The sequence below is a fragment of the Falco naumanni genome, chromosome 2 (genome assembly GCF_017639655.2).
Source record: "Falco naumanni isolate bFalNau1 chromosome 2, bFalNau1.pat, whole genome shotgun sequence".
Classification (NCBI taxonomy): domain Eukaryota; kingdom Metazoa; phylum Chordata; class Aves; order Falconiformes; family Falconidae; genus Falco; species Falco naumanni.
In genome coordinates this window covers 83405607-83432866 of record NC_054055.1, presented here as the reverse complement: position 1 = coordinate 83432866, position 27260 = coordinate 83405607, and the positions used below count along the sequence as shown (strand labels likewise).

Genomic DNA, 27260 nt, shown 5'->3' with positions numbered 1-27260 from the left:
GAATCTAGTTTATATTTGCATGCTTTGTTTAATTTTGTTTACTAGAACATGCTGCATTATTAAGATCAGACCTCGATGAGATGATTTTTCCTTTTCCTTGGAATCTTTCAACTTGAAAATTAATTTTTTTTCCTCCCTACCAGTACAAAGCATAGGATTAAAATAGCAGAATCTTTGATGTAACTGCTCACTTTATTAAAAATTACATTAAAATGGCTTTAGTTTCTAAATACAGTTTTTAAAATATACTTTTCTTAAAGAATGGCCAAGATTGACATTTTGATGATTCTGAATGACTTTTCATAATGGCCCCACCTTACAAATATTTTTTTAAGTATCAGCATTTTCTAACAGACACAAAACAGGTTTGTTGAAGGGTTCCTGTCTGACTCTATTGTCCTTTCATATCAGTGTATGACACCATTTTCTCTGTTGCAGCATGACTCAAAATGTGTACCACGTGTCACCAGTTCAGCCTTGGGTGCTGTAGGGTTGGGGCTCGTGCGTGGGTGCCATCTGACAATAAAAACCTGGGGTGAGCTGCTTCACTCCTGCGAGGGGCAGGGGCACCTGGGCTGCCAGCAGTTTTGCCTCATTATTCACTGTATTATTTTGTATGTTCATTTTACAAAGTTAACACCAATTTACAAAAGTATAGCCTCAGCAGCCTACACGTTCAGTATATGGATTGTGGAGTGTATCTGATTTACAGCTCCATGCTGCTTTCAGGAATGTTGTAGAGAAAATGTCTATTGGATTTGTGAGAGCAAAAGTGGATCTTTAAACTCCAGGTTCATTTGTCTTCTTTTTGTGTACTCTACAGGGCTGATTCTGCTGAGGCCTCATTAATGATCTTGCAAAGCACTTTTCCAAGCTCGGAGGAGACAGCTGAGGCAGTATTTCCAAAGCATCCTGGCTCTTGGTGTACCTTCACTGCAGTTTGCTTGAAAGGAAAGTTTCCTGCTGATGCTAAGTGGGAAGAAAGTTAGTTCAGGAGTTCTCACCTCTTCTGATTCGGTGTTCACTTTGGGCAGTTGAGGATAGTGCTTTGTCTGCTGCTTTGTGGGGCTTAGGTGAAGGATGGGTCTTTTAAGCCTTGAAGGCTTGGTGGCTAGTAGTAGTTCTGTTACGTGCTGCTGTAAATGAGGCTTTTAGTGGGTCTAACGCCAGTCAGAGGGAACTATATTTTATTGAATGAAAAACAGAACAGCTCAGCCTTGCTGCGGTAAGCTGTGGCGTAAGCTTTGCCCTGTGATGTCAATAGCAAAGTGGGAATGGGATTAAAGCTTTGGATCTTCCTGCTTTAAAGATGTGGGAAGAGCGTAACAGATCACAGTCTGCATCCTGATCTGTGAGGCTGTGTGCCGTGGGGGGCTAGGAACGGCGGAGACGCTAGCTTGTGGGGGAGGCAGGAGAGAGCAGCTGTGCGTGTTGGCACTGGTGCAAGCTGGCCGCTGACGCGCGCAGGCTGGCAGGAAGATATGCTGGATCAGCTTTGTGGGTAGAGAAAATGTCCTGGATTAGTTAGTGCTGGCAAGAGCCGAAGTGAGAAAAACACTGTGAGACTGAAGCGGTGGATGTGAGTCTTTCCTGGGCTTTCCATGCAGTGCTTCCCAGAGTCCCCCCTGCTCACAAGCTACATACCGTGTTTTTACTTTGAAATTCTTTATATATCACTGAATTGATCCTCTCTTGCTACAGAAATATCTTACTTTCCTTCCCAATATGGAGGTTATTTAGCCATTTAACTTGTGGGTGACTGGTGTTACCCTTCATTCCTGTTGTCCTTCCTGAAAGTCAGATTCACGTTTCCTCGTGCTGGGAGGTGAGGGAAGGCTTGTGGCTGTCGGGTGACACCGTCCCCTCAGCTTGATTTAACTTGTGGTGCTGTCCTCAGAAGTAGGTCTGGAGCAGGTTGTGCTTTTCCCTTTCTCCCAGTGGAAAATTCCCACTATGTCACTGTTCCACTGAGGGGTCCTTGGAGTGCTGACCTCGAATAGTGCTGGGCATGGGAGAGCAAGCAAAGCAGCAGCTAAAATGAAGGTGTTGATGGGTTTGATTTCTGTTCTTGTATTTTGTGTCACCAGTGGCTTTCAGAGCACATTTTCAAGCATGTTGGGCAGCTTGCCTGTAGGATAATATTACAGTATTAATAAAGGAGCAGGCAGGAATCAAAAATGTCCAGGTTTTTCCAGCTCAAACTGGAAAAGAAGCAGATAGAGAGTAAGGAAATAGTGATTTCAGTGCAGTAGAGAAGGCTGTCAGGCTTAAAGGGTGATTGATGGTTGGCAAGAGCCATTATGAGCGGATACAGTGTCAGAACATTTCCATCCCTTCAAGTTGCTTCAAGTCTCCACAGCCCAGCTGGTACCAGATGCATGTTTGCATTGTGAAGTGCCAGTAAACCAGGCTAGAGAAGAACGAGGCTTGTCCTAGCTGACTTAAATAATGTAAAATTACTATCCTTTAGTGGGAAGCACTAAAAATCCCAGAGATGGTACTCAAGCCCCTTTCATGTGATGAGAAATTCAATTTCTAACCCAGTATAACCAATAGTGAGATTAATTTATGCTTTGAGTTCTAACATTAATCTTTAATTTAGCTCAGTGCCCCTTCATCTAGCTGAGAGATCTCGGTATCTCCTGACTGTGCTGTTTTGATCGAGGATGTTGTTCTTCAAGAGCTGTAACCCCCCTCACCGCCTCACAATACAAGGTCTGTCGTCCTAGACAGAGACCTGTATTTACTTGCATGAACAGGCCTGCTAGTAAAGATACTTGCTGTAAGTAGATCTTCCTTTTAAAGGCAGGGCATGTGTGTGGTAGGATTGGGAAGCATTTTCCTACCCTCCCTTTTAGGCAGTTGTCTCCCACGTGCACTCTGGTGCCTTGGGCAGCAGCTGCTGCTGGTCACATGAAAGCTCCCCTGCAGAGCCCCACGCCATGGCCAGGGCCACAGACCACCCTCTGGTGTTTCTGTTTAGCCCACTGCTCGGAGAACTGAGCCTGTTTGATCTTGATGACTTGCAGATGGCAGAGCGCATGTGCCATTAGTTTTGCAACTGGTAGAATTCTTTCCTTTTTAACTGGTGATAATTCAGTTTGCCTGGGACAAGGATTTTGGAGCTTCAAATACAACCTTTCTTCTGTTCCGTTCCAGCTTTCGTGTTTTGGTGTATAGTCATGTGTCACGTGCATTACAGCTGCTCATGTGTTCCTGTGTATTTTGATGACTGAGGCAAGCTCAGAGGAAATCCGAGGCCCCTGAGCACACAGGGGTGCAAGGCAGAGGACTGCACAGGCCCTTACCTTGTTCCCAGGTACTTCGATTTTAACACTGCAGGACTCTTCTTGCCTAAACTCTTTCTGGATCGTCTTTTTATACCTTATTGCACCTTGTCAGCTGCGGGATATGTCTCTATTACTTCCTTTACCCAAATGGGATCGTCCCTCTGGAGGGTTTCATGGTGTGGCAGTGCACGTGCCAGTCACCTCTAGCAATGGACTCGTGGGATAATGCAAAACCTGTGTGGGAGCACAGATCCCACCTGTGATATCCTGTAGCCTTTTGCCCCATGTTTGTATAACATCTAGTGGAGTAGCCTCTTAGCTGAATTGCTGTGCAAATACTTAAGATTACTCATGAGAGTAGGGAAGACTAACTCCATACAGACTGATGTTAACGAGAACTTCTTAGGGAAGATGCTTCCTAGCGGTCTGCTAGGTCTGCTTTTCTTCTGATCTCTTCAAAGGATCACCTGTGGGCTTTGAGAGTGTGGTTGGGAAACTAGTCAGATGTTACAGACCTCATTTGATCAAATTCCTGTCTGGGGGGAATAAACAAGCAGTGTTGTATGTTTTGCTTTAGGAAGTTCAGAGATTAGCTAAGTCTGTGTTTTTAAACCTCCTTCATAAACAGACTCCAGCTGTGACAGTCCTGGGATCTGTAACCTCTTGCTCCAAGCTGCAGTGCCAAAATAGAAACAGGCTTTTTCCTGGACATGCTTTGTCCTGAGATGATCTCTCAGTTTGTGAATGTGTTCTGACTTGGCAAAAAACAGTCATTTAAAATATTCAGCGTGACAGCTGTGAAACTGTACACACCATGGTCTGGTGACTGACCGGAGGAGTAATAAATGCCCTCTGCAGAATGACACAGAATGACACAGTCAACACTGGCGTCAGTTCTGGCAGCTCCAGCCTTGCTGGTTTGTGAACACATCACCCCTCGTCTTTTCTAGCTGAGCGATGGAGATGCAGCTTTTCCCATGAATTAGAGAAGCAGGAGATGCAAGACAAAAAGCAAAGGCCGTAAAATCTATCAGCAGCCTGGGAAGGCGTTGGTGTTTGCATTGCAGCGTTCTATGTGCAAAGTTAAAATAGGATATGTCTACTATGTGTAGCTTTACAGGGACAGAGTGCTCCAGTGACCTTCCTAAGCTGTAAACTTCAGATTTGATTATGGTGTCCGTTTACAGGTAAAGAGCCAAATATTTGGGCTGCAAGGGCTTTTTTTTTTGTTGTTGTTTTTTTTGCTGTTCATCCCATTTGCATAAATCTCAATATATGGCATTCCTCTTGATGGAAAAGAAGGGCCAGCACTTACAACAAACCCTGTGATAGTGCATTTATGACACTACTGGTTAGACAGGTGAATAACAGTATTTGGAGGAAATTTCTGTAAGCTTCTTGTTAGTTACCGTAGATAGTTCTGTGCTGTAGAATTACATGTGTCATTTGTCAAAGTGGAAATCGCTGCTGTGCCCCCAGTTTAAGCTCATATACAGCACTGCAGATATTATGCCAGGCAGGATGGCTGGGTTCTAATGATGCCCCTTTGCTCCTTCTCTTCATTAGAGATGCTTACCTGCAACTTTCACTTATCTTTCATGTGGAGTAAGTCCCAGGTGGAAACACTGAGTTTTCCAGGCTTATCAGTGGATTAAAGTGGGCAAGAAAGTAAAAAACCCAGTCCTTTCTTTTTAGTTAACTTATTTTATATGAAGGAACTCTGAAGTGTTTCTTTTCCTCCCCAAATGGGGAATGTCAGATAGACTGTTTCATGCCTTTCCTCTCTTAAGAATACAGCATGGGAGGTCTCCAAAGTATAAAATTGCTTTTCCTTAATCAAAAAGACAAAAGTCTTGAAGCTTTAATAGAGATGTATTTTCTTCTCAATAGTTCTCAAACATTTGCGCTACATTGGATTTAATGCTGCAGGAGTTTTAAAGGGGCTGAATAAATGACTGCTTTTGCTTTTCATCAGCTGACATGTTGGTGATATAGCCTCTGTTAGAGACCTTTCAGGAAAAAAACAGCATTAAAACCAGACTGAATTTACTGTGTTTAAAAAACAGCAGTGGAAAAACGTGCCTCAAATACATAAATGTTACTGTTAAACACAAAAAATGTCAAATGTGCATGAGGTCTCTTGTGTTCTTGGAGACCTTGGTTATATTCGGTAAATATATTCAGTTACTAGTGGTAACTTGGAAGACACTTAAGTGTGGGGAAGAGAAGGAGGGATAGCTCAACAGAAGGCTGACAAGGGGTGCAGCTGTGCAAGCATGCGTTGCGTTAGCTGGCTGAAGCTGCGGCGCAGCAGCTGAGGGATGAACTAGAGCCCTGGTATGTCACTGCACAGTTTGTTCTTTCTGATTTATGAATCCCATGCTTTGAGTACCTTTGCTTTGCGGTGTTAATGGCTTCAGTACCCAGGGAGTGTGTGCGGATCTTAATCAGGCACTGGTATATCATCTCTGTCAATCATCAGGCAGCAACAATATGCAAATGTTATCCCAAATCTGGGTTCTTCACCTGGTGTGCAAGAGATGGCCCATGCACAAGAGCTGAGATACTTGTTTATTGCATGTCTGTGCAGAGGTGGGTGCTAAATCCGTAAAGCTAGCAGCCCTCTTAACACATAGTAAAACTTTTTATACAGTTGGAACAATTATTTATAAATACATTTTGCCGCACGTGATTCTTGTTGGTTCTTAGGAGCCTTGTCTTCATTTAGAGGTAGAGTGTTCTTTCTTTTTGCCTCACCTGTCCTCTGTGGAGGGGGCTTTGTCAGTACGGGGCTTTCTTTGCTCGAGGATGGGTCTTTTAGTGTGCTAATGAGGATAGTTCATACATAGTTCAAGTAATTTTTTGTTTGGTCTCATTAACCACTTGGTTCTCCTTGAGCTTATCTTGTTAATTCTTAGCCTGACCTATTTATGATGTCTATTCCTTCTCCCAAGGCCATGTCTTGTTAAATATTTGTAAGGGTTGATTAACATCCTCTGTTTTCCAAACTCTTTCTTGTTTTTCGTTACAGATATTTACATACTTCTTTTTTAAAGTGAATAATTCTTATATCACAAACACACTGCCACACTCTCACTCGCTTGCAGAGATTTTTTGCTTTGCAAAATGTAAAGCCAGTGCCTTGTCACTTCATCTTCCAAACGGGACCCTAAGGAGAGTTGTTAATAACTAGTAAGGACACAGATAGCTCATACTTGCTTTACAGTTAGATCAAGCTTATGGTGCATTACCATGCGAATGTTACGACCTGTATTTCCAGCACACTCAGCTCTCATGCACAGGTGCTGGAGAAGGAAAATCATGCCGAAAATAAATAAAACAATATGCTTACATGTACTGCAAATACATCACATCTTGTTTATTACATACAACTCTTCTTAGGCAGCTCCTCCCACCCCATTAATAAAATGTCCATGAGGTTTCAAACTATAAAGCTCAGCAGTTGCTGATGCAAAATGACAACAGCAGAAAGATGATGGTTTACACCACTCACAGATCAAGTCTGAAGGCTTTATTTACATGCTGCAAGACTGCACAAGGCTTTCCCTAGTTTGGTACATGGGAAATCTGGCAGTGAAATCAGTTGTTATGAAATTAAAAAGCATTCTAAAGACTTAAGGCATTAAGTGCTCTTTGCGTGCTGCTGTATTACATTCATAAAATACCCAAGCCTCGCCCTAATGGGCTGTAATGAACTCTTGCTGAAAAATATATCAAAATAAAACTACTGATGATCTGGGAGAATGCCTTTCAGGTTCCTCGTAAAGACTTCATACCAATTAGCAAAGCTAGTCCCAGAGAGCACCTAACAGGCTTTATGCTAGACCTTACAGATGCTGGAACAGGACTTTGTTTTTTACGATACCAGTATTTACACTGGCTTATGGGCTCGAGTGATAGGGAACGCGAGATTTGCAGTGAAAGCAAGGCAAATGATACCGTTTAGAAGGGCAGTAACAAAATTGTTACTACCAAGAAAGTGGGAAGTCAGAGCTGTGTGGGCTGAGCTCTGTCCTTATTTGGCTTTGGGGAATTATGTGATTTTATTCTATGACTCAGAGTTGTTTTTACAGCATTTGCGTCACCCTGAGAAGTTGAATCTGCCTAAGACCCAGCATGTTCCAGGAGAGAATATTTTGTTCTGTAATGTGAACTCACTAACAGATACTGACAGCCTTCATGTTTTGCTTTTTTTATTATTATTGTCATTCAGGCATAAACTGCAAAATGTCGCAGAGCTATCAGGTTGTGTTACCACAACAACTACATGCAGTATCAGGAAAATCTTAACACTTGGAAAATGATTTTACAAATTGGCAACAGTGAATTCCATTTCTTGTTTGTCTCCTTCGGCCTCTGTTCACATGTGGAAAAAACACAGCCTGTGTATGAAGTAGATAATGTAGCCCCCCTCGGCTGCACCTGGATCTGACCATATTATTTCACTTGCAGAACCTCACTCATTATAGGTACCGCAAATTAGTCACCGCCCTGAAGTGTAAATGCTTGTGTTTTTCCATCCAGGAGGGTTGTTAGAGGATTTGGCACATAATGCTGTAAGGAGATGGCAGAACTGAAAGTAGGTAAGCTCAGTCAGTGTTTGAAGATGCAGCAAATCCAAGCAAATCCAAATTTAAGTCTTTGAAGGCTGGATCACAAATGCTGCAGCCCTGTGATGCAAAGTGCTGATCCAAGATTGGCTCACTCTGCTTGTTCAGATGTGTTCAAGTATTTCTGAGAAGTTATTTTTGTGCTGGCAGGCTTTATGAGAGATCAGGTGGTGTCTGCCCATGTGGCTCTGCATTTCTACAAGGCTGGAGATCATTTCTCTTCCTGCAGCTGGCACAGAGCTGTTCTAAAAGCATGATGCTGACATAAACACTGCTCTGGCTAATTGGATAGAAAAGAGGTTGCATGCCCGCACCCAGTATGGACCATGTTGATGGCACTGTGCAGACTGGCTTTTATTAACGGCCGTGGAAGAGCCTCAACCTCCCATCCATTGCTCAGGATCGAGTAACAGCTCGGACATAACAGAGATCCCAAGAAAAATGAGTCTTTTCTTGTTCCAAGTGCCTTGCATATGTGCGAGGTAGGGACGCTCACCTTTTAGTTCCCCTCTTTGCTGGAGAGCACTGGCACTGGACTTTGACTCTGGTTCACTGCGTTGCTTGTTTGGCACTGAGCTCAGGCAGGAGGGTGCGTCATGAACCTGTGAGCCATTCTGTAAAGGAAACTTCCTTCTCTCTCACCTACTAATATTTTTTAATTTTTATTTTTTTTTACAGTTGCATTTTTCCAGTGGTCTGCTTTTGGCTTTTGCTTTACATTTGCTTAGGTTTTGTCAAGAAAAAATGCTGAAGCTGAGTAAGGTGCAGTCATCTCAGACTGCAGCCTGGGAATGAGAGGCACTGTACTAATCTGCTCTCTGTCTCTCCTCTTATGTCCAGAGGAGAAGAAAATGAAGCCAACATGATTATCAGATAGCTTATTAACTGAATCCCATCAGAACTGGTCACTCTGCAAATTCTTGGTGATTTAATTCTCCCATTTAATTAATTTCTCCCCTAGAAATGGTTAGTTCACATTAGAGGTGAATTACCTGTTGATTTTCCATTTGATAATTAGTGCTCTTCTAGGCCCTGGTTAAGCTTTCTTGCCCTATGTCAGATTTGTTCAAAAGCAGACACTTAAAGTCTTTTGATTTGGGCTTCTGTTAATCTTGCCATTTCCCATTATACGTATGGGAAGACATGGTGCCTTGTAGTCAAGGCAGGGGTCTAATAATGCCAAAGGGGCCTCCTGGAGAGGTGCTTCCCTCCCCGTCTCTGCTGTGGACTTCCCATGTACCTGGGAGAGATGAAAGACAAGAAAACCCACCCCAAAATTAATTACAGTGCAAACCTTCGACCTTTGCAGCTTCTGCTCTGCTGGTGCCCGAAGTCTCTGAGCCTTGACTTTTTATCTGCATGTTTGTCAGGCGTGGGGCCAGGGTTTGCAGCAGCAAGGGCTGCCTGCAAGGGCTTTCATGGTAGATGGGGGAATTTCTGAGGGGTCTGGTCTCTGCTCCTGAGGCAGCTTCTGTGTTTTATCTACAAATCGGTTCAATGCAAAATGCAGAAGCTGTCCAGGAAACAGAAGGCAATGCTTCCCCCTACACTGCTCCCCTCCCCCCCTCCCCTGGATGTATTTGCAATTCTCAGTCTCCTCTTTCAGTATGTCTCTGCCAGACAGAAGCCTGCTGGCATTATTTATTAAATTTGCTGTACAGTGTCATGGTTTCAACAGGAGGGGGGGATAGTCCCCTTTTGATCCATGCTGGCCCATAGCTTCTGTTGGCAGAGCACTTCTTTAGGAAAGAGGGTAGTGTGGGTTTGGCTCTCCCCATGTGATGGAAAGCAGAGAACCTGCGGCTGCTATTTGTCAGGCAAATGCTCAAAAATTTGCTGGTTGTACAAATCTGGGTAATGTTGCTCGTGTTAACGACTGCTGCGTGCCGCAGAGCACAGATTGTCCCTGCACACTCCCAGGGGAGTGGTGACAAATGCTCTCTCCAGCCTCTCCAGGGACAGAGGTGGCAGTGCTTGCCGGAAAGGCTGCCCTCGCCTCGAGTGGCTGCAGGGCTGGGCTCCGTACGTGAAATACGGTGGAGTGCAAGGTCAGTGAGCAATGCCCCGGTGACACCTGATAGGGTGTGTTTGGCTGGCTGGTCATGCACAGGCATGATGGAGGAAAGGCTAATGCCTGGCAGAATTTTTTATAGAAATAGGCATGTTTAATGCTTGAATAAATACAATGTTTAGATCTCCCTCAGCTGCTGCCTAGGCCTCAAGTCTCCCAAAACACTTCTGTTCCTTGGTGGATTAGAGACAGAGGCTCAGAGCCTCGAGGGTATTTCAGCATCTGTGCTGCTGACATCCCCTGGCTAACCCTTAATCCTTTTTAGGTCTCTCAAGTGTGAAAGGAGTCACCTAAACACAGGTGCTATTGCCTGGCACAGCCCCAGAGCTGCAGGGGGGTGCCTTGGACAAGTTGTGTTCCAATCTCGGCTTTGCTGGCACAAGCCAACCTCACCGTACCGTGTTACTGCCCTGGATGCCCATCGTGTTCCCCTGTGAACGTCACTACCGTTTGAGTCGGGAGGGACCTGTGTGTGCTGCTCTTTTCCACACCCTGTGACGGGGCTCAGTCCTGTAGCCCATCAGTTGGAGACCTTCAGGCAACATGCAGCCAACTGGTGGCACTGGTAGGGTCTCTCAGACCCGATGGAATGCTCTGTCAAAGGCACCTACTGAGCATCTACCCAAAATAGTAGGCTGAGGGTGTTGCAGCTTAGTGCTTTCATTCATCGGTTCCACGGTCTGCTCTTTGCAATTTTGAAGTTGCACCACTAAATATCATAGTGGCAGCCCCAAGCAGCGGTTTTCCCTATCCCATTTACGGGGAAGGCAAGCTTTTCTGTTACACTGGTGAGCCCACTGCTCTGGTAGGAGAGAGAGATTGTGGATGGGCTGTCACTTGAGTGCACCAGAGCGGCTGCTGCAAATGCTCAGTGAGTGAGTGCCAAGGAGAGAGAGGATGTGTCCTGAATGCCCTGGAGGTGCTGCTGGGCGCTGGGGTAAAGGGAGGCGCAGCCCTGCACGGCCAGGCACGCTGCCTCTTCCCTGTCCCATGCCCTCATGTGCCAGATGTGTAGCCCCAGCACAACCCGGTAAGTCTTAGAGGAAAATTGTGAAAGTGCTGTCTAAATCAAAGGGAAGTAATAACCGTAGTGAGAAATTATTGGCAGAAGACAGTTTTGTTGAGGGCTGCGGTGTCTTGCAGCGCCCTGGTGTGATTTATTTTTAATGCTGAACGTCTAGCCCTTCTTTGCATTTCCCACAGCTCAGCCTGATCAATGTACTGCAGCCTCTCCTTCCCGCTGCCTCGTACACATGGTGTTTACCACCTCGTTTATTTTCTGTTTACCATATACAAGGAAAGCAGATACTCTCTACTCTCTGTTATAACTCACATCAGGCATGGTAGCTCAAACAACTTGTAACACACTTGTTGCTAAAGCACAGCTGTTGTAGCACAGCTTTTCTGACAAGTGCAAAGAGGGTTTTCCCCGCCTGTTTGCAGCCTCCCGCAAACCCGATGCAACCTGCACAGCATCCCTCGATGCAACCTAGAAATCGTTACGGGATTTGCAGGCAGCTATCAAGCTAGCAGTAGAGCTTTCTCTTCACGTTGCCAGTTGCTAGGCTTGGGATTCAGCACTGATCCTGTCTGAGAGGGTAGTGTCCACCCTGCTGCAGAGGAGCTATTTCCTCTGTCGCTGTCGATTTGGTGTCTCAGAAAATGCTGTCGCATACTGTCTCCCTCAGGTACCCGTGTAGCTGGTAGGAAACAAAGCCTTTCGCATGAGCAGAAGTGCTGTACTTCTGCAACGCATAAATACACCGTCAGTGTGGGGGATTTGCTGTGTTTGCCCGTGACGTGGCCACAGGGACTTTTTTGGTGATGCCCAGGATTGACATGCAGGAAGAGGTGTCGGCAGCCCCTAAAATCACAGGCAGGGAACGAGTGAGAAGCAGAATATGCAGGCTTAAATGTGTGCTTATCTACAGCAGTGGCTGTTCCCCTCCCACCCCCAAGCTCTGCTAGCTTCAGTCATCTTAGACCTGTGCAAAAACTATACATACATCAGGTGGTGGATGTTTGAGTAGCTGCATTACTGGAGCTGGAGAATCTGAACACCTTGCAAATGGACTTGGCGGAGGCCTGGAGAAAGCAGTGTGGCAGATGGCTGCTGTGGGCTGCACTGGCTGCTCACAGCGACTGCTCTGTCTCCCCTCTGGTGTGCCCCAGAGTGATGCTGGGTTTCTCACCAGAGTTTCTCATGCTCCAGGTTTGGGCTCCCTGAGTTTCTTTGTCCTTTACCCGTGACACATCCTTTCTTAGTAGTCCAACACATGCTGTTCAAGTGTGCTGTACGATGTGGGGAAGCTTTTACTCACACAGCTGTGGGGAGGAGCCCTGGAGACTTTCTTGTACCCCTTTCCTTTGCTAGGAGCGGGGCATGGGAAGGAGGTCTTGACCATAACGAACAGTTTTTAGTAAGTTCTGTCACTGTGTTTTCAGTCCAGTCCTTGAACTGATCTGGGACTGATTATTTGCTGAATGCACTGCCATTATGTGCTCAGGAGGGCATGATAAGTTCATTTAACACATCTTCCAGATCATCTGTAAGTGTATGCTGCTTTAACCTCCTGTTTAGTGTGCTGGTTTTTATGTTATTGAAGTTTATTCCTGATCTGCTGATTGGCTGCTTTCCTATCTGTCAGCATCTTTGACAGAAAACAGAATTATCCTTTTAGATCTATTACCAGGTAATTATAGTGGCTTGGCGTGAGGGAGTGCTCCTTGTTACTTGGCATTCAGAAGTGTTAGGCAGGCAGGGGAAAGTACCATGGCAAGTAGAGCAAAAATCACATTTCAGCCCAGTTATACCTCCCCCCAGATTCTCCCCGAGTATCTGACCTGGCTACAGAGAAGGCTCCTGACAGAAACGCCCGAGTTAAGTGGAAACAGGTCAGTGATGAACTGCCCCAAATGTTGATGCTATACAGTGGGGAGAAGGTGGCACTGATCCTGTCGTGGAGGTGGGAGAGATAAATCACCAGGAGGTAAACAAACTGTCTGGTGAGGCCTGGGAGGGCTGTTGGCTTGGATAATGTGTTGCTTGTTGTGTGTTTAGTGCAGAAAGGCTGCTTCAAAAGGTGTTTACGGTGCCGCGTTTAAGTTTATTGTGCATTGCCAATACATGGTTGTGGAGGCAGCTTTAAGATTAATTGGCTCACTAGCCACCGAGGGGGAATTAAGCGGAGCTCACTGCAATGTATCCTTGCCTTCGTGTGTGTACTGTGCAGCCTTCCCATTAGATTACAAAGGACTGCAGGTAGTCACTGCCTTGGGCAGCAGTCTGCAGAAAGCACGGCGTGAGGACTTTAAGCAGGAGACAAGCAGCTGTCTTTTTATTACACAGGATAGAAAAGATCCTGCAGATGCCAAAGGGCTGGGGCAGAGCAGCTCCCCAGCTGCTAGCAGCCCGAACCCTCGCGGGGCTCCCCTGCTCTGCATGCCCACACCACTGGTACCCACGCACCGGCTTCAGCGGGGAGGGCAGGCTGGCTGGCGTGGGTGCTGCCAGCCTTGACTTTCCCGGTCTGCCAGTGTGACATGCAAGCAGCAGCTGCCCGCTCGGCCACACGCTGGGCACGAGCCGTGATGCAGTGCAGCACACAGCCAAGCGCTGCTTGAAGGCAGAAGCGAGGGCAGAGCTTTCCGTACCCTGCGAAGAAAGACGGGCAACGCAGCCCCTGTTCAGGCTTCACCAGCAGCGGTTTGTCCCTGAAATGAGACGCTCGTACATGGCCAGCCAGTTTTTCATTGAGGCCAGGAGTCACAGTGCAGATGGGGAGGATGTAGATTCAAGTTCCACTTCAGCTTTAGTTAATACAGATCTGAGCCCAGCGTCCCTCTCCCTCCCCAAGGCTCCTCTGGGCATTGTGGGGAGTCACCCAGTAACCCCAATGATGTTGTTTTTCAGCATTGCACCATACGCATGTGTTGCAATGGGAAGCAGGAGCTCGATGCCATGACAGGTGCCTGGCCCTTCGCTGCAGAGCAGCCCATGCTGCTCCTTTCTCACTGAAGCGTCACTGTGTGATTAGCATGTGTGAGACATGAAACCACATCCACAGAATGGGTCAGGAGAGATCTCATGTAAAAGCCAGTGGCCTGGACAGTCTTGGAGAGGCTCTCTGACCTGCCCTTGTCAGGCAGGGGGAGGATTTGACCTTGACAGAGCTACATTCCGTTCCCTGGGCTTCTTGTTCCTTTGCATGGGGTCTACGTGATGTCTAACTGGGTCATTGTCAGAGGTTTGGGCTGACAGACAAAAACACTGGCCTGTGGTTTGCTGTGCACTGCATCTGCTTCAGTCTCCCTACCCTAGAGTGTGCTGTTCCCTTTCAGAAGACGCTCCTGCTTGCAGCTGCAGGCTCCTGGGCCTCCGCCCCTGCTGCACGGCTTGGCCATCGTGCAGCAGCTGGGCCGGGGCTTCACATCTGGTGCCCAGCTTGACCCTCTTCTCTTTCTGCCGCGTCACTGGCTTCACTTCCTTACCCTCCCCGTGGGCAAGCGGCGTTTTGGTGGCTATTTCTTGCCGTGTGCTGCCGCTGGCTGCCTTGTCCCATCTCTGCTTCCTCCTGCCATGGACCAGGTGGTGAAGGGTCCCCCAGAGTGACTCCTGCAGGTGGCCTGCAGCCAGCCCAGCCCTGCCGTGAGGAAGCCTTTGGGCTGGGTTTGGCCGTCGTGACGTGTCCAGCACTGTCTGTGCTCTCAGTCCGTAGGCAGGTGTTTGTCAGGAAACTGTCCCCACTCGGACCCGCTGTATGATGGCAGCCTGCTGCTGGGCAGCGTGTGCCCGCGCCGCCGTGGGGACACAGCTTGGGGGGGGGGGGGGAGCGGGGCAGCTGCCGGTGTGAAGCAGCTGCAGGGCTGCGGTGTTCCACACACAAACCCAGGCCAGCAGGGTGAACATAAAACCAGGTGATGGGCTGTTCTTTGGTCACGTCTTGCCAGGGAAGCTGGTCAAGGCTTGGACAGTTTTACAGACACCGAGCAGAACAAACCTGGACCCTTGGCAGAGGCTGCTGAGGGGACAAAATTGGTCTCCGGGGTGAGGTGGGTTTATTTCTGAAGGGCAGGAGGCATTCTGACAGCCTGAAGGCACTGTCGCTGGTATCAATCCTCCTTGCTAAGGGTACACGGGGAGCAGGACACCATGGGGAGCACCACAGCAACTCTGCCTTCCAAGGGGGTTCTCGAGGTGGCGTGGATCTTCTCCAGCTGGAATGGGACCAGCAGAATGCAGCCTGATGAGGGCACAGCACACCAGCCTGAGGGGGCTGGGCGGGCTGAGATGGGGCTACAACATGTGGCAGAGGGCCATCAACAACAGGCAAGCTGCATTGCCCAGGCTGGGCAGAGACCCACAGCCCTGGGCTGGGCTAAAATGGAACCTCCGGGCCCTAGGGCTGGGGTGGGGGAAGGCCCAGCGGAGACCCCTCCTATAACACCTACAGGTACCCCCAGGACCCTGGAGCTTAATGCCTGAGCAAAGTCCAGGGGTCTCAGTCCAGACAAAAATGAAACCCTTGCCTGCAGAAGAAAGGCTGTCCTCTCTTCTGATCAATGGAAAGGTGCTTAGGTCCTTGCTCTTGAAGTCCTGACGGGCTCCACAGCTGCCTCTAAGTCTCCTGAAAGCAGCAACATCATGCATGTACCAAGCACTGTTTCTGGCGATTACTCAGGCTGTGCCAAGTTGCAAATCCCAGCACAGCCATGCTGGTCCACCCTGTCTGCTCGCAGCACAGCAGTCTCCACCGCAGAGGACACCTCCTCCCTGCCCCAAACCCACGCCATCCGGAGCTGTGCACGCATGGCATGGCTGGCTGGGTGACCACCCTACATGCAACCCCGGTCCCATGGAGCAGAGCCGACAGCAGGAGCCCCATCAAGAAATGCTGAGGCAGCTACTTCAAAGGTCACCCCAGTGGTGATGTGCACAGGAAAGGGTCAGAAGTGTGGCACAGCTGCTGCTGTGAGAAGAGGGGAAGTATGCGCTGAGCTGCGGCTGCTATTACAGAAGTTCAGGAAACCAAAGCCTGGGGTGGGCGGAGGGGCTTGGGTGCTCTGCGGCTCAGGGCCCTCACCCCCTGCACTAGTCCCATGAATGCAAGCAGCAGTTGGAGATAAATAACAGGAACGAAGCTGCTCAGCCACTGGAATCAGGCAAGCAGCTCTGCCTCCACTGCTCTGGGGAGGGCAGTGTTTGGATGGACACATCTGGACGTGCAATGCCTGGGATCCAGCTAACCCAGCACTGGTTCTAGCGGTGTGGAGGTGTCCCCAGAGCTGCATGCCCTCAGCTCTCTTGTCATCCTCTGTCAACGACAATGGGCCCTGCTGAGGCCCATGATGGCACCCACAGGTAGGTGGCCAAAGTGGGTACGATGAGACCTCTCTCACCTTCAGTTAGGTGAGATGGGTCCCACCATCTGTTTTTAGCCAGCCTTTGAAAATAAAGGGAATATTTTAAGCTGTAGCTGAACCACTGCAAGAAGTGAGCCCCAGCGGTCAGTTTAAATCACATCAATATGTATCAGAGAGAGGAGCTACTTTCAGATCCTTAACCCACCATCACAGGAAACGCCCCTGGCCATGAAGAAGTGGGTTTTTGGAAGCAGTCTTAAACTAAATCTGCACAGGCTTGCCCTGTGAGGAGGGCTTGCCCTCACTGCCAGCTTGTGAAGCTGTGCCAAGGCTTATGTCCCCAGCACATAACCCTGGAGCAGATCAGGCTCCTCCAGTCAGGGCTGAATTCTCCAAATTCTTTTGGTGAAAGATGAGATATAAGTATTTTTTTTTTCCAGTGGTAGCATAGCTCTGCTGCTTTCTGGGTTTGGCTCCACTGCTAGGTTGACCTCAGGCTTCTCTGAGTTCCCAGAGATTAAAAAGAGCAGGACAGGTCATGAGGAAGAGCCCTTAGTGGCAAAAACATTAACAGCATAGAGCTTCAGTAGCAAGGTCTGTAGCTTCCGAGTCTACTTTCAGCCCAGCAGCCACGAAGCTTCCCAGCACTCAGCCTTAACCAGCTCTGAGTCATGCTCTGAAAAATGTTGAGGTGCGGTTTAAGGCCTGTTTGTTTCTTTTAAAGATAAATGCTGGTCTCCTTTATATACCCTCTGGTGTTTTAGGTTTTTCTACCCGAGATGACTAGAAACTTCTCCTTACCAGGCCTCTTTCTCACCTTGGCACGGCCGTTCAAAATCAAAGGTTATCAGGAAATGAATGAGGCTTCGCAAGAGCTGGCAAAAGTTCATGGGTGGCACTGGGTGGCCAGCTCGGTGCTGCTGAAGCTGCTTGCAGGGCGATGCTCCTCGACCACCCGGCTGCCTGCAGAGGGAGACTTTCCTAGAAACTGTGACCTCAGCGTGTCTCCCACCCCCGGTCCCCACAGCCTCCCCCCATGCAGGGGCTGAGATGCTCATATATTCTCTGTGCTGTGGTCTGGAGATGCACGAGGCTCCTGCCCATAAATGATGCACAGAAATATACTGCCTTGGAGCTCCTGCTGCTGCTGCTGGCCAGGCAGCTGCTCCAGCTGTGCCAGCACAGGTTGGCTGGTAAGGCTGTAGCTGGGAGGGCTTGTGATGGGGCAGGACAAGGGCTATTATCAGGGGTCCTCAAACCACGGCCCACGGGCAGGATACGGCCCCCCAGGGTCCTCAGTCCGGCCCCTGGTATTTACAGAACCCCCCCACACACACCCCCCGGCCGGGTGTTGGGGGGGAAACCAAGCAGCCGCAGATAACTGCATGCCACTGCATCCGCGTGCCAGCCCCCTGGTTAAAAAGTTTGAGGGCCCCTGGGCTATTTCAACCTTTCCTACCTCCAGCCACAGTAAGAAAGGCCAGACTGGGGCTGAGCTCCATCACCAGGCCAGCTGTGGCCAGCAAGCTGTACATGTAGGACACGGATGGCAGAGCTGCTCTCAGAAGCTCCTGCAGGAGCTAACAATACCTGCATTTCTCCACGGCGAGGTGGCACATTGCAGTAGCTCTCCAAGAGGTGTTCCCTGCCAGCCTTCCTCCAGCTTCTGCCAGAGCCTGCTTTGCAACATTGCTAACAATGTCATGGCTGCTGATTTTGCAATAGGCACCAGCTGCCACTGTCCCCCCACCCCTGAAAGCAACTGCTGAGGTGCATACAGCTCTCAGTTTAATAAGCCCCCCCCCATCCCACCCACCTGTTCTACACAGCAGAGGTTCCTTGTGCCATTCTCAGGGGATGTGTTTTGCCAGATCCCACAGTCTGTCTCTCTGGAGGAGGTGGCTCTGCAGATCACAAAAGCCCTTTGCAGGGCTCAGCAGTCCCACCCCCACCAGTCCCTTACTGTGCACATGGAAGAAGAGCAGCGAGGCACAGGAGAGCCCCAGAGGCTCAGCAGCAGTCCGGTTGGTGCCTTGGTGCGGATCAGCCCCTCCTCATTTCCAATGAGCAGATTTAATATTGCTGTGCAAACCAAGCAGCAGGTCTAGTCCCTGGGGAGCTGCTGACTGATCACACACCAAATTGTCCCTGAGTCCCATGCACCCACCTTGCTCACTGCCTCTGCCCCTTGTCTACAGCATGTGTACACCTGGGGAGAGACAAGATTTCTGCTACCACTGTTAGGGCTCTGGTAAATGTTGGGGAAAAAGGAGCTGGCAATAGCGCTTTCCCATCCTCCCCCCTATTCTTCTTCATGGCCAAAAGGCCAGTGTTCTGGTTTCTGTGATCAGACAGGTTGTGGCTTCCTGGTATTCCCATGGGAACCAGGACCTTCAGGGGAAACGTCAGCTACCCCAGCGCTGGTGCACACCTGGCCAGTGCCACTTCTTTCCCCACAAGATCTCTATCAGCTTTAGCTCTGGTGGAGGCTGCAACATGCCTGTGTGTGCCTTTGCCAATCTCTTTCCTACTCTGTGCAAAGCAGTGTGGTGCAAAGCACAGATTTGCAAAGCTGGGGGGTCGGTACCACAAGGTGGTGGGGAAAGGTATTCTTCAGGTAAAATCAGTGCTATGTGGGTCATCCCCTTCCTTCCAGCCTGCCTCCCAGCACCAGGCTGCTTACACGCTGTTTAGACAAATACGAATTCCCTGCGGTGCCAGCCAGATGCCTTAAAACTGGGGGAAAGCCAAAACAAAATAAACCTGATGTAGCTGGGTACTTTAATTTGCACGAAGAGCTGAGCATCAGCAGGCTGTTTCCCAGCTGAATCTTTCCTGCTGTAACAAGCATAAATTCATCAGGTATTCCATTTCCTGAAAAAAATAAACAGCAGAATAATTCACTTAGAAATAAAAAGTAGAGCTATTTTTCCCTCTGACATGGTGAATGCAATTACCTAAGGCATGGGAGGCTGAGATAACTCACTTATTCAGCCCCCACTCTCCAAAGAAACCATCATCATTCTGTCAGAAAAGGCTTTAAAACCCGATTCACATCCTGAATGCTAAAACATCACCACATACAGAACCTGTCCTTACGATTTCCACACAACAGCTGCAGCATCACAGGCGAACCGCTCTCCTAGACAGGGCAGAGTTCAATATAACCAGGGCAATACAGACCATGCAAGCTCCCTCTGCCTGTGGACCCTTCTTCTGGTGCTGTTGGCATCTCCTTGTCTTTCAGGAGCAATCCTCAGCAAGGCAAAGCAAACCACACTGGCGCCCTGTTAGCAGCGTGTGAACCACACAGGGGCTGGGAAAGCATGCATGAAAGAAAAGAGGCCCAAGCTGCGTCTGTTCAGAGAGCTCAGCGAAGGGAAACTAAGCCCGTGCTTGCCCCACACTAATAATCCTATTTAGGTTGCACCCTGCACTCCCACCTCCTCTGCCATTATATAATGGGGAGTGGAATAACGACTTTCAGCAATGCTGTTCAAATGGCAACGGTCCAACTCTGGACTGTATTTTTTTTAATGGAGTGGGGGGAGAGTAGGTTGGCAGAGGGGAGAAAGCATCAGTTTGGTTTGTCTGCAATCCCTGTTTTGCTCTGGGAGCTTTAGAGGACAGACACATTCTTCCATCTCCGCTAATCCTCCTCTGATACAGAGGATTTTCCTGCCATTAAATGATAGCTTGCGAGAAAAAAATGCCAACTTTTCAGAGACTGACTCGTATGGCTAATGGCAGCCCCATGAGCAGGAGGGAAGACACAGCCACTGCCTGGCTAGGTAAGCAATATGTTTAGATGATTTCTGATGGGAATTTTAGTTTTGACTGTTTGATGCTAGGCTGGTTATGCTCCCCTTACCAGTACCTATTTCCTGGGGAGATAGGCAGTCTCTTACTACTGGTGATCTGCTTCCACCTCAGGTGATAAGAGCCTGCTCTTGGCACAGCTGGTGGGAAGGATGTGGGTGAGCTCCTGAAAAGAGTAACACAGAGCTGCAGGATTCCCTGAGAAGGTCAGTGGTAGAAGAAAGATGCTCACCAGGAAGGTGCTGGGGACTTCTTCAGTTTGAAAGTGTGTGGGAGAGGAGCTTTTTCACTCATCTTCATTTCTAAACATAGAACTTACTGTGGGAAAATGATTCAGGGAAATGACAGAGGATGAAACCTGTCTCTGTTCTTCCTGTGTGCTCTTAGATCTCTCAAATTTGCTTGCCAGACCTGAAATGCCACTAGTGAATAATCAAGGTAATGTTTGCCATCATTTTAAATGGTGAGTATACTCTTATTCTGCATTACCCAGTAATGGATTAGACAGTTTGGAGAGGTGTAGGTTAAATACTCAATTATTGCAGTCATTGTCTCTCTACCCTCCTAAAAACTCAGCAAATATTTTTTCCAGTCTCTCACTTTTCCTTTTAAATGCTGAATTACTGTAGTACTTAAAAGAACAAAAGAGATCCTCCCTGGGTGGATTTTTGTTTATTCCTTATTCTCACAAATATTTTTGACCTTACTGGTATATTTCACCCTTTTTCTTGAACACATACCTCATTTGAGCATCCTCTGTGTGAATGAGTTGGAAGCATCTTCCAGCTGCTGCCCTGTCTGCTGCTACAGTGTTAAAAGCAAAGAACATCCTTCTGGGGGAAGGGGAAGGAGTAAGCAGTGAGGAAGGGGAGGTGGGGATGTTTCAGACTATGTTGGTCAGAGGAGATATGGCCAACAGAGGAGATCTGAACAGCAGCTCTCCCGAGGGTTTGGTGGGGTTCACATGGAGGATTTTTTTCTGACTTCCTTTGCAAGAGAAGGAGGGAGAATTGCCACAAAGACTTCGGTGCTGAGGGGCTCCTCTGGGCTCCTGTTGCCAGGGGAATGTTTTCTCACTGGATGGTCCTCAAGTCCTTGCTTTCCATGTACTGCACGATGCGAAGAGATACACTTATAAACAAAGATCTCAGAAGTATGCTGTGAAATGCCACTAGCAGAAGACCCAGATTTGGTAACTGAAAAACCCTTGTGTATAAGGAAAACAGTCTGGATATGGCTTGGGTACAGACGTTTCCTTTATCCAGTGATAAGAGAACAGGCAGGGAGGGGAAGGAGGCGATTTGGTTATCAGTGTTCTCATTCCTCCACTGCACACAGTGTCTGCAGCTGCTGGGGGCAGTCTGCTCTGAAGGCCAGAGATGTGACTGACCTTTGAGTAGCTGTAGCTAAACACTGAACTTGCTTGGGACAGTCTTACATACAGGACAGCCTATGCACATATGCCCCCCTGGATGCCACCCTGAGCCCATGCAAAGCTCTCATTCCAGAAGGAACACTTGCATCCATCATTTTCCAGCCAGCCACCTGTGGTCAGACATTTGGGAACAGGCAAATCCTTAATCTGTCTGGCCCTCAGTTTATGTAACTGCCTAACAAAAACAACATATGCCCCCGTATGCGAGCAACAGTGTGGAGTGGTGCAAATGGTAGCAAACGAGGCAGCTCCCAGGCAGCCTGCGCGAAGAAAGAGCAACCTGAGGCAGGCGTGTTGTCCCCCTGTCTTGTCCTTAGGCTCCTCACCTGTTGTCTACCCAGGGCCCTGGCTGAAGGGGAGTTTTCTTTAGCTGTGGCTGTTAGATGAAGGCTCAGGAAAAAAAAAGAACATACAAACAAACAAACAAAATGACAACCTGTCTGAAATACTTTCCACCAGAGTCCTTCACTGTCATTTTTCCTTGAAGGGATGCTGTTTTGCTAATTCTCTGGTCACGATAGTGTGGCCATGCTTGATGGGACCTGCATTTCGATATTGAGGCTACAGCTGAAGTCCTTCACAGGAAGTGCTCTCTCCACATATCTAAATCCCTCTTCTACAAGTGATGATGGGGTTGGTTCAGACAGAACCAGGCTAGGCAGCTCTGGGTTGATGTTCTGTTAATCGGGACCTGTCCAGCAAACCTGAAAGTTTTGCAAGTCTTCTGTTTGAACAAGCCGCAGGCAGCTTAAATTCATAAATACAGTACTGTGCATATTGATTTTAAAAAGGATGGAGAAAGGGCAGAGCAATTGCAGTGCAGACTGTAGGTTGGTCTGTACACTGAAGCCTTAGGGGCTGAAAAAAATCAAAGCTAGACACTGGCTGAAGATGATGCTTCCTGGCATATCACCTCACAAATCTGTCTTAATAAAAATGTCCATTGGGAATATAGCTGTAGTTAGCAGTTGCTGTACTGCTAACCAGCAGGGAGAGGCAGCCCAGTTGCTGGGATCTCCGCTCTCCAGTCAGTCTGCAGGAGTGTGGGGGAAAGTCTGTTCCTTGGCCTTTGGGGCCAGACATACACACGCAGCAGCAATGTGATCCCAGCAGTTCTGCAATAAAGGTGGCTGTTCATGTGGCTGTTGGTATCTCATGTCTTTTTGAAAAAAAATTAAAAGGATTATGCCTGTGTGGGAGCCAATAAACTGCAGCAGAAAACCCAGTCAGTAACAATACCACATTTTCCCGCTAGTGACTGTATGGAGAGTTTGCTGGTGCAGCTGCTCATTTTGTTGAGTGGCAGGTAGGATGTGCCTTTGAGAGCAATTACAAAATGAGCTCTGCCTTCAGTTCTTCCTCTCTAATGAGTTTATTTTGCAGATGTCTGGCTGACTGAATGTTTTTTCCCTGCAAAAATGCCTGTCCATGGAGGCTGATGTCTCCCGTTCCTTTTGTTCTTCTCTGATTTCTCCCCAAGAGCTTTCTCCTTGTCTTCCTTGTTGTACATCCACCTGCATGGGACTACATTGAAAAGAAACCACAATAGCCACACACCTTCCATGTCAGGCTGATAAAAAGACAAAGTGGCTGCTCCCATCAAGCATAAGGCACTATGATGACTGTCTTGAGAACTGGCAAAACAGTAAAAAGTCATGAAGAAAGTAGTTGAACAATATCCCTTAATTTGTTTTTCCTCATGCAGAGTGGGAATATGTTTTTAAACACTGTACTGTACCCTTAGGAGCTGATAGTTCCCCTTGTAGTGTTGCACCAGCTCATGGCTCTGGTGGACAAATATTAGGTTGAAAGAACAACAAAAAGGAAGAAGCAAAAAGCATGACTTTGATGTGCTCCAGGCAACTAACTGATCTCCCCTGCTGGCTGTTGGACTAGAACATACTGCCCTCCCCTCTTCCCCACCCAGAAATACTGCAATCCATCCAAGCTGGCCTTCAAAACATCTCTGCCTACTCCCTGGTCAAACCGTGTCCCCATCAGCTTGCAGAGAGAGCAGTCACAGAGACACTGAGAAATACGTAAGTCTAGGTGAGTTCCCCTCTTGGGGAAAGAAATTAATCAGAGATGACGTTCTAGATGACATTATATATCTATATATCTGTATCTATATATACACACACCCCTTCTCAGAGGGTTTAAAAACTCCAGCAAATTTTTAGGAATCTTGCATGAGAGCTCTTTGGTCAAAACTGGCATACAAATAGCAGGTAGTAATTAGCTTGGCTAGAAGGGAGGCAAAGGCAGCATAATTTCTTTTTCCCGTTGTGGCTAATATATTTGCTAACGATGCATCCCGATTCTCTCCTTGTGTGCCTCCACGGGGATGGCACGTTCCTCTCTGACAGTGATCCTTTGGGTCCCCCACGTCCAGGCGGTGTGGGCCTGCGTGCGGTCCTGCCCTGCCAACTGCGTGTGCACCCAGGAACGGAGCTGCTCCGTCCTCTGTGATCGTGTCGGCCTGGGGCAGATCCCTAGCGAGTTCCCTTGTGAAGCCTCCTCTATCAACCTGGACAAGAACAGCATCAAGTTCCTCTCTGAGAGGGCCTTTGGGACTTTGCCTTCCCTCAAATCCCTGTCGCTCAACCACAACAATATCTCCTTCATCACCCCGGGGGCTTTCAAGGGGCTGCCCAGCTTGACCGAGCTGAAGATGGCCCACAACGAGTACATTCGCTATCTCCACACGCGGACTTTCACTGCCCTGAGACGGCTGGTGAAGCTGGACCTGGCAGACTGCAACCTTTTCAACATCCCAGACAGGATCTTCATCGAGCTGCCTGCTCTGCAGGAGCTCTTCTGCTTCCAGAACAACTTCCGCAGGATCCCAGGGGCCATCAGGGGCATGGAGAACCTGACCCACGTTTACCTGGAGAGAAACAGGATTGAAGCCGTAGCCTACAACTCCCTGCAGGGACTGACAAAGCTGAAATACCTGAATCTGCAGGACAACAGGATAAATGTCGTTCATGAGCGAGCTTTTCAGGGCTGCCAGAAGATGGAGTACCTGTACCTGAATGACAACTTGATTAGTGAGCTTCCAGAAAACTCCTTCGATGGCTTGAGGTGCCTGAAGATGCTCAACCTGGGGGGGAATTTTCTCAGGAACGTTTCCAACACGTGGTTCGGGGACCTGGGGGAGCTGGAGGTCCTCTACCTGGACCGCAACAGGATCAACTACATCGAGGAGGGGGCTTTTGAAAACCTCACCAGCCTTGTCGCGTTGCACTTGAACAGCAACAACCTGACGACCTTGCCCTTTTCTGTCTTCCAGCCGGTGTACTTCCTCGGGCAGCTGTACCTCTTCCGCAACCCCTGGGAGTGCGACTGCCGCATCGAGTGGCTGAAGGAGTGGATGGAGAATTACAGGCTTGTCAGGGATATCCCCTGTGCCTCCCCCTCCTCTGTAGCTGGGATTGACCTCATGGATGTGCTCTATGAGAGATCACCAGAAGGTTACTGTCTTGACCCAGTGGAGGTTAACATCACGTCTGAAGGCCCGACCCCAAGTGGAGAGCCTTGGTCTACCACCGAGAGCAAGTTCAACAGCCTTATCTCCAAACTCTTGCTCCAGATGGGCCTTCCCGAAGAGGTGGCAAACACCACTGAAGGCTACAGTAACACCACACAGCTGGACGGACTAACTGATGGGGTTTCTTCTGGGGTGGGGGAAGACAGTATCGAGGCCATCTCCTTCTCCTTTTACTTCCCAGCACTTTTTACAGTGATTGTTTTGAAATGCAAATAGTCCAAGGGCTGCAAGGAGCATGGGTCCTACTTAAGCATTTAGTCCCTGCACCTACTTAGTCATTAGGGAGAAGTTCGTATCATGGGTCTCCAATAGATAACTGGCTCCAGACCCCCCTGCTTGGGTTGGTTGGATCTGGCTCTAGGGGGATGGTGGGATCAGGTTCAAGGCTGCATCCCACTCTGGGTAAGAAACCTGCCCTGCAGGGTCTCAGAGCCTCCTGGACACTCAGAGCTGTGTGGAAGGTGAGCAATGAAGGAATAGCAGTAAAGGCTGAATTTCTCAGAGACGTGTGATGTCCCCTGCTGGGAACAGTGGGAAGAGGGATCTGTACGGATGGCGGTGTGGTGCTGTTTATTCCATGGGGCCAACTCCAGCTGAGTCAACCACCCACTTTATGAAAGCAAGACGAGGCAGCAAAACTGGACCCCCTCCTCATATCCTGACAGACACCCGCATCCACGGCAAGTGCTGCTGAACACTGGCGAGCTACTTCTCGTTTCCACCAGCGTGTGCTGGGAGAGCGGGGCTGTCCTGGGCAGCATCCAGGGATGCAACACTAGTCCTCATGAACAAGAGAACAGCATGTGGGCCAGCACCTGCCCCAGGCGGGTCTGGGACGGGCACAGTGTTTTGGCCATGACTACAGGCAGGATTTTGATCCTTTCTCTGGCACAGGTACAGAAGAACCAGATGGACCCATGTTTGTCAAAACATTCTCCTCTGAGGCAAAGATATTTAAACTTAACAGCTTACTTATTAACATTGTTTCGGTGTATTTTTTTTTTAATTAATATATTGTTTCAAGGAATATATTGTTTTTATTTGTAGATTATTTCATGGCATGGCAGCAGGGGCAGAACACGGTAATGACAAACGCAACCAGGCCCTACTAAGTATTTTGTATTTCCACCACTAATGTGTATCACATAGCCTCTCATATTATGCCATACCAACTTTGCTGTCATCTTCTTTTATATGGCATCTTACATGTTTTATCTTTGAAATCTTCATTGAACGCTGCTAATATGTCCAGACAGAATCACAGAATTATCACGTTTTATGATTCAGAGCATGTTAGTAAAATAATTTGATATTTTTCTCACAAAAATAAACTAACTGATGAAAACCAGGTGTTTTTTTTTTTTGAGATTCTTGAATTACTCTGGTAAGGTTTTTTGTAGGCTACTCAAATGGGCGCACATGAATGTCCTTTTTCCGGTGTAGAGCAAATGGCAAGCTATTTCAGCATAAAGAGTAGACACTAACTTAGAACATGCTCGTGCTTACATTTGTATTAAGTAGCAATGATTTTAAAAAAATAAGTGACTACATAGAAATACGCTTCTGTGATATTTTAACTATATTAAATAATTACACATGGCTTATCATACTATGATGTACATGTTCATATGAAATGATACAACATATACAATCCTTTATTACTGCTAAAATGTAATTATGTAGGAATAAAAAGGGAAATTAATTAAAAGAAAACTATCAAACATTTTCCTAACCCCTTTAGTTTTCCTCGCCCCTGCCTTTTCATGACCATTTCAACATGAATGTGAGCTTCACCCCTGTCGCAGCTCAGTCCCCGTGGGTGCTGGAGTAGCAGCAGCAGAGTGGGAGCCGCTCCAGCTCACGCTTTGCTAAGGTTGTAGTTCAGTATGTACAACATGTTGGCTAAAACCAAGTGAGAGCAGCTGTCCTTGCCTCTGCCCCTTCCTCCAGTCACACCTCGGTGAGCACCCAGAAACACAGGCAAAGGACAGGCCAGCTAAAGATGGACTTTGGGCACAGAACAGCTGAAAAATGGTGGATAAACAAATTCATGCATGAAGACCTTTTCTTAGCAGCTCCTATGCCCTCTTACATCTGTGAT

At 48.1% G+C, this 27260-nt stretch overlaps 1 protein-coding gene and 1 long non-coding RNA gene across 5 annotated transcripts; one reads left to right on the top strand and one right to left on the bottom strand.

The window, feature by feature from the left end:
* Positions 1-841: 841 nt before the first annotated feature.
* On the top strand, positions 842-26504 carry NYX (nyctalopin). 4 transcript variants are annotated; one of them, XM_040585307.1, is made up of 5 exons: positions 842-2782; positions 3160-3319; positions 12817-12887; positions 20562-20637; positions 23976-26504. In XM_040585307.1, the coding sequence occupies exons 4-5, from the start codon at positions 20616-20618 to the stop codon at positions 25373-25375; spliced, it is 1422 nt and encodes a 473-aa protein (XP_040441241.1). In that variant the 5' UTR covers positions 842-2782; positions 3160-3319; positions 12817-12887; positions 20562-20615; the 3' UTR covers positions 25376-26504. The 4 variants fall into 4 exon arrangements, with proteins under 4 accessions (XP_040441241.1, XP_040441237.1, XP_040441240.1 ...); XM_040585306.1 differs by lacking the exons at positions 842-2782; positions 3160-3319; positions 12817-12887 and adding exons at positions 19976-20146; positions 20289-20380 and having other exon boundaries at positions 20562-20612; XM_040585305.1 differs by lacking the exons at positions 842-2782; positions 3160-3319; positions 12817-12887 and adding exons at positions 19977-20146; positions 20289-20380.
* Positions 19120-19779, bottom strand: LOC121084111. Its single transcript, XR_005826589.1, has 2 exons — positions 19539-19779; positions 19120-19229 (listed from the first exon to the last, which is right to left on the bottom strand). It is a non-coding gene; the product is annotated as an uncharacterized LOC121084111 (long non-coding RNA).
* Positions 26505-27260: the final 756 nt, after the last annotated feature.

Excerpts from the sequence above, each read along its gene's own strand:
- NYX (XM_040585303.1), top strand. The coding sequence starts at position 20,516 with ATGACAGAGGATGAAACCTGTCTCTGTTCTTCCTGTGTGCTCTTAGAT. Across the intron at positions 20,613-23,975 it reads GCCACTAGTGAATAATCAAG|TGATCCTTTGGGTCCCCCAC; the intron begins GTAATGTTTGCC and ends CCTCTCTGACAG.